The 6,573-nt window shown below is 51.4% G+C and overlaps 1 protein-coding gene across 1 annotated transcript; it reads left to right on the forward strand.

The window, feature by feature from the left end:
• The first annotated feature begins 3,584 nt into the window (after nucleotides 1-3,584).
• Nucleotides 3,585-5,746, forward strand: RHOB (ras homolog family member B). Its single transcript, XM_077311453.1, has one exon. It carries the CDS (start codon nucleotides 3,958-3,960, stop codon nucleotides 4,546-4,548), a length of 591 nt encoding a protein of 196 aa, XP_077167568.1. The 5' UTR covers nucleotides 3,585-3,957; the 3' UTR covers nucleotides 4,549-5,746.
• The last annotated feature ends 827 nt before the right edge of the window (nucleotides 5,747-6,573 follow it).

The following is a 6,573-nucleotide window of genomic DNA, read 5'->3' on the forward strand; positions in this document are numbered from 1 at the left end:
GCTAGTTAAAAGATGCTGGGGGGGATCTCAAACCATGCATCCTCCTGTGATGCAAGCCATCATTTCAGAAGGGCTACTCCCTGCTCCAGTGAAGTGGAAGCCAGCCAGAACTAGCACTTTGCTTTGAGGGAAAACTTTCTTTGAGAAAGGGAAAAGTAAGGATCATTCAATTAGCCTCAGAAATGGCAATACAAACAGGGCCATGTACAAATTATGCTTCCCTGCCATATGCCTATGAAAATTAGAGTTCAGCATACTTACTTCAGTTTGGGCTGGATTAAGGCCTTAGTTTAGGGCAGGGTTTTGTGAAACCCTGGGTTTCCTGCATGTGTACGTGAGAGAGTGAGTGAATCATTTATTGGGTGACATGACCATATGTTGACCCATGCCGACCCTCCCAAAATGGCTGCTGGGCCTGGTGGGGATGAGAAGGGGAGGGACCTCGGGTGGGCACATACACAGCTATGCTTTCCAACCATTTTCTGCACGATCGCACCACTCCTGGGGTTTCTCGAAGCCTGAAGAACACTCCAGGGGTTTCTCAACAGTGAAAAAGTTGAGAAAGTCTGCTTAAGCAACTGTTTGGCCATCTGCACTGTCTTAATTATGGATATACAGAATTTAAACCAATATTTAGGAGATATTTTTTTATGTTTCCATGGAAATACATACCCCAGGGCTTCCCAACCTTAAAAATAATAAGTGTAGAACCCCAAATTATATTCTCACCAGGCTATTACAACCGCCACAAGATGGCAGTAAACTACAGTGAACTTCTTCCGTCTTGAACATCTACCCACCCTCTTTTAAGTAAGAAAAGCCACGAACTGCTTTAACACCATGTAAGCCATGTCTTTGATATGGAGACAGGACTCTGCTTGTTCTAATAAGCACCTCTGTGTAACACAACATCCAATGTCTCCATAAACCAGGTGGAAGGCGTCTTAGGAAACAACACCTGTTTACCAACCCTGTGTGCCAATTCCCCCCCCCCTCCTTGAACCTGCCTTGATCAACTTGTCTGATCCCCAGAGATTCAGGTGACGCTTTTGCTGGATGTAAGCCATCACCTGTCTATTCTACTGCACAGCTGTATGCTACTTAAGGATATAATCAGTTTTGAAAAAATGATTTTTGCAGAGATTCTTGAAGTCTATCGCTGGGTTAGCAACAACCTGGAGAAAAGAGTTCTTGTCCTTTGAACAGTGGTGTGATGTGTAAAAACGGAAGGGAGGCAAAGATATCATTTGGTAAATAACATCTCATAAAGCCTCTGTTAAAGGGGCAGAGTGTGTATGTATTCGTGTGCACAGGTTTTAGACAAAAGAGATAGGATTCAAATGTGAACGATCCAGGTTCGAATCTCCACTTGATGAGGTAATCACAAACTCTCAGCCTAACCTAACTCACAGGGTTGTTATGACAATGAGAAAACGCTTGATAGTCATGTTGGGCCCCCAAGGGGAGAAAACTGGAGCAAAGAAGTAGTAAATAAAACTTAGTTGGTCTTAAAGGTGCTGTTGGGCTCAACATCCATACCAAATGTCAGGAACAGGACCTTTGCTGTGATACCCCCGGTCCTATAGAATTATCTCCCCGGTGAAATTTCAGGCTCTGTTGACATCCCCTGCTAAAAGGAAGAACTCTCTGTTTTCTAAGGGCTTTTGGGTCATGTCTGTAGGTGGTCACTAAGTAGGTTTCATGGGATGAGTAATTCTAATCAGCACCTGCTGGCTTCATGCTTTTTCAGAAAAAAAAGGTTCTTCCTTTTTGGCATTCCGTGTGACTCTCAAACGACACCCTAAGAGTGGAAAGGCAGTCAAAAATGGTTCGCCCAACAGCGCACCTCCTCCGATGAATTTGTATAGATTCCTTGAGCGACGAAATTATCAATGCAAGTTAGCAGGAGGGAAGGAAATGCTGTTTCCTGATTTATAGTGATTATCGATATTCTTCATTAAGCATATTCTTCATTAAGCTGAAATGCGATTATTTCGTCTCTCCTGCCTCCTCCCTCTAGAGGTAGGGAGTAGAGGGGGGTTTTCCACCATGTTGTTGAGTTGTTAGTCCACTGTATTGTATTTTTTGTCCATTTTTAATAGGGGTTTAATGGGGTTTTAACGGGACATCTGTAGCCCAACACGATCCTACTAGGGAGTGGCAAGTAATAAATTTAATAATAATAATAATAATAATAATAATAATAATAATAATAATAATAATAGTGCCGGGGCTGGGGTTTTTGGGCAGGAGGGGTAAAATCTGGCACTATAACGTGCCAAATTAAAACAAAAACCTTGAACAGCCATAGCAGGTATGAACTGGAAACTCTTTTTCTCCATTGGGCTTAAATAACCTTGAAGAAGCAGTGTTCTGATCCATCCGTTTGCTAACGATTACCTCTGCTGCTTCTGGGCAAGGGTAGCCTTTTTCCAAAGAGACTTTGCCACTGCAAAACACCGAGGGTGTTTCAGTACTCTAAATGCTGACGGCACGCCTAGTTTTGTCTGCGATAGGATTATTCTGCTGCACACCAGTGACTCATGCTACTGGGATAATTCCCTACAGGTAGTAGTTGTGGTCATTTGTGCATGCGCATGGTCAAGTCGCAGCAGACTGAGGGCGACCCCCACATTGTTTTCAAGGCAAGAGAGCTTCAGAGCCCTGATCAGTTCAGGCCTATCCAGTCCATGAGTCTGCAGCAGCAGAGTAAAACCAGAGTCCAGCAGCCCCCTACAGACGAACCACTTTTCCCTCCACGGAATTTGTCTTGAGTTCAATTCATCGTGTGCAAGGAAAGCGAAGGAGGTCCTGACTGAGGAAAACTTCTGCTCACCTTAGTCTTGAGCAGCCACGGGGCTTATTTTTATTTGGAGGGGAGGGGGAGGGCAGAGTAACAATAATAAGAATTCGACTCCCCACCCCGCATGTGTGTCCTCACTTCCATCAGATCCGACTCTGCTAGAACAAAACAACAACCAAAGAAAAGGCAACCCAAAGCATCGCCCCTGCATTTCCCAAAGCGAGAGGTTTCGGTCTCGCGCCACTTTCCCAGCCCGTCCCGGCTCCCCGGGGCTCCTTTGCTGCCACCTGACCGCGGCCGGCCTCCCGCATTGGAGCAGGCGCCTTAGCAACAAGTGGCCGACGCCAAGCGGCTTCCGTGCAAAGGCGGGATCTGCAGTGCGCGCCCGTGATCACGCAGGATCCGGCGCAGCGCCGGTTAGGATCGCTAAAAATCACGACTCCCGCCCAGCCGGAACCCAGTAGTGTGGGGGAGGCGGGAAAAAGGCTCCACGGCGGCCCTCCGACCCCGGTGATTCGGGAAAAGCGAGGCGAGACGGGGCCGTCCCCAGCCGAAGGACCCTCCCTGCCCCCCGGAGCCCACCGCCCTGCAGCGCCCCAAGCCCGTCCGTCCGCCCGCCCCACCCATCCCTCCCTCCTCGCCGCCTGCCACTCGCCCTCGCGTTGGCCCCGCCCCAGCGCCTGCAGCACGGCCCACCAATCGCGCGCCTCCCCCCGAAAGATGACCTCACCCTCTCCCTTCCCATTGGCCAGCTATATTAAGAAAGTCGCCGGTCCCTTTAAATAGCCGCGTCCGGTTGCCGCGCCGGGATGGCACAGCTGCAGCCGGCCGGCCGAGACGGCGAGCTCCGGGACGCTCTCCAAGGCGAAGCCGCGAAAGGAGCCCGATAAGGCGGCGCTCGTCTCTGGGGGAAGCGCCCGGGAGGACACGGAGCGGCCGCCGCACCCCACACGCCGCCGGCCTTCGGAGAGGTTTCGCGCCGGGCAGGAGCGGGCGGCTCCCCGGGCGCCTAGAGGAGCGGCTCCCGCGGCTCCCGCCTCGCCACGGTGCCCTATCGCAAGGCAGAGGCGGCTTCGGCGGCCCGGGCGGGCGAAGGCGACGCCTCGAGCTCCCTGCTGGAGCAGCCCCGCCAGGCGGGCTCGGCGACGCTGGCCATGGCGGCGATCCGCAAGAAGCTGGTGGTGGTGGGCGACGGCGCGTGCGGCAAGACGTGCCTGCTGATCGTGTTCAGCAAGGACGAGTTCCCCGAGGTGTACGTGCCCACCGTCTTCGAGAACTACGTGGCCGACATCGAGGTGGACAGCAAGCAGGTGGAGCTGGCCCTGTGGGACACGGCCGGCCAGGAGGACTACGACCGCCTGCGCCCGCTCTCCTACCCGGACACCGACGTGATCCTCATGTGCTTCTCGGTGGACAGCCCGGACTCGCTGGAGAACATCCCGGAGAAGTGGGTGCCCGAGGTGAAGCACTTCTGCCCCAACGTGCCCATCATCCTGGTGGCCAACAAGAAGGACCTGCGCAACGACGAGCACGTGCGCAACGAGCTGGCGCGCATGAAGCAGGAGCCCGTGCGCACCGAGGACGGCCGCGCCATGGCCATCCGCATCCAGGCCTACGACTACCTCGAGTGCTCGGCCAAGACCAAGGACGGCGTGCGGGAGGTCTTCGAGACGGCCACGCGCGCCGCCCTCCAGAAGCGCTACGGCACCCAGAACGGCTGCATCAATTGCTGCAAGGTCCTATAACCGAGCCGGCCAGGCGCGTCCAGCCTGGGACACAGTGGCCGGAGCCTCGTCCCCGACACGGACTCGACGGGGAGGAGGCGGGGACAGCTTTGCAGCCCGCGTTGGAGGCGGGGAAGGGACGCCGCGGGGCCAGTCTTCATTGGGACCCTCCCGGACGCTTGGCATCCAGAGCCTGGAGGGAGGGAGGGCTGGCTGGCGCTCAGCCTGTACATAGACCGTATTCTCTCGTTTACGCGGGGCCGCTGGAAGAAAAAAAGGGGGGAGGGGGGAGGTTTGGCTTCTGGAGCCGCGGCCTGGGCCTCCGCCCGCCTTGGGCCTGGTGGGGGAGGGAGTGGGGTTGGGCCGTCTGTCGGCGGAGACGGGCAGGAGCGAGCGAGGAGGGGTGGGGGACGGGTGTCGACTTCATGATGTTCTGGGCCTGCTCTCTCCGGTTTGGAGTTGTTGTTATTATTTGGGGGGGGGGAGCAATGCTTCAGTTGGGTTTATTTGAACGATTTACCTCCCCCCCTCAAAAAAAAGAAAAGTGAGAACTTATTTTGCACAGCCGGGTGTTTAATTTAAAAAGATATATATAAAGTTGACACTTTATTATTGCACTTGTAATCTGCAATCCAACACTGTAGCATTACAAAAAGAAAGAAACCTTTTCTCTCTCTCTCTCTTATAAATCTTAACCTCGTCGGGGGGCAGGGTCCAGCGGAGCGCTCTTCTAGCGAAGGGCTTAGAAATCCGATTGGTCCCTAAACTAATCCGGGAGGATTTCAGTGTTTGACTCTGGCTGGATTGTGTCCTTTGTTTCCTGTTCTCTTGATGGACTGAAGCAAAACCACTGTATTTTTTTCCCCTTTTGCCTTGAGAAACCCTGCCTTGACTTGCAACAATTGACATGTTTGGGTTTTTTGCAGTGCTCAATGCCGTTTATTTGGGATCAAATTTTTTTTTTTAAAAGAAAACCATAGCACACATGTTTTCGCAGGTCAACATTTGAGGTCTGTTCAGAGGAATAACTTGTGCTACTTTGTTTTACCCAACAGGCATCCGCTTTTCCCACGCCTGCTTTATTACCATTTTATACAAATGGTACTAAGGACTTGAATTGACCTGGTTTAAAAAAAAAAAGACACCTGAAGTTTACAGAAAATAATAAAAGCTGTGTATGCAGTTTTTAAATGTAAAATATTAAAAGATTCTATCGCAACATTTGTGAGATCTTGTCTGTGCTTCTTCTCCTCCCCTCCCCCCCTTCAAGTTCTGGACCAAAATGGAGACAGACACACTGGAATGGTTTTCTGGATAAGCATTCCTGTTTCCAAACAGAGCCGGCTCCCAAATCAAGCTGACTCTTGTGTTGCTGGATAGACATCTGCTGCAGCTGGCTTCGTCAGATGCTTTGACACATGCCGGTTTAATGTTTTAAGAACTTACTGTACACTTGTGCACAGTCTTGTATTGTTTAAATCACACTGAAGTCAACAGGATGAAGGGAGAGGCATTTTGATAGATGCCCAGAGGCTTAATGGGTATCCTTTCCCTTAGAACAAAGGAGTAGGGAAAACCTTGCTTTAAAAAAACCCCAGAAACCCTCAGGCTGATTTCTGATTCCATAGCTAACCAGTGGAGCAGAAGAAAAAAGCCTTTGTCCTGCAGGGGGAGGTCAGTGCCACTCGCCCTGTTTCCTTCTGGGTCCTAATGCTTCCATTTTTGCACAGTTCAGCTGCCTCTTTCCGACCAGCTCCCCAAAGCCTGAATTTGTGTCACGGTGTGTCAACCAGCCAAGCAGGAATCTGTTCCCAAACCGTTGGATTCCTGCCATTTGTCTGCACAAAGTTGTTTTCTAGTCTTGCATGTGTTCTGTCTGAATGAAGTTTGCCGCGTCTTCTGGGCTTGCGGGTGCTCTTCCCATGAAATATGTCCTAGAGAAAAATCCCTCGCCCATAACATTTCATGCAAGCTCACTGATCTGTCCTGATCACACCTTGATAGACGAGTGCAACTAAGTAGGCCGGAATTCTGCCATTCCCCTTT

Source organism: Paroedura picta, chromosome 1, assembly GCF_049243985.1.
Source record: "Paroedura picta isolate Pp20150507F chromosome 1, Ppicta_v3.0, whole genome shotgun sequence".
NCBI classification, from domain to species: domain Eukaryota; kingdom Metazoa; phylum Chordata; class Lepidosauria; order Squamata; family Gekkonidae; genus Paroedura; species Paroedura picta.

Coding starts and splice junctions, on each gene's coding strand:
- RHOB (XM_077311453.1), top strand. CDS start 3,958: ATGGCGGCGATCCGCAAGAAGCTGGTGGTGGTGGGCGACGGCGCGTGC.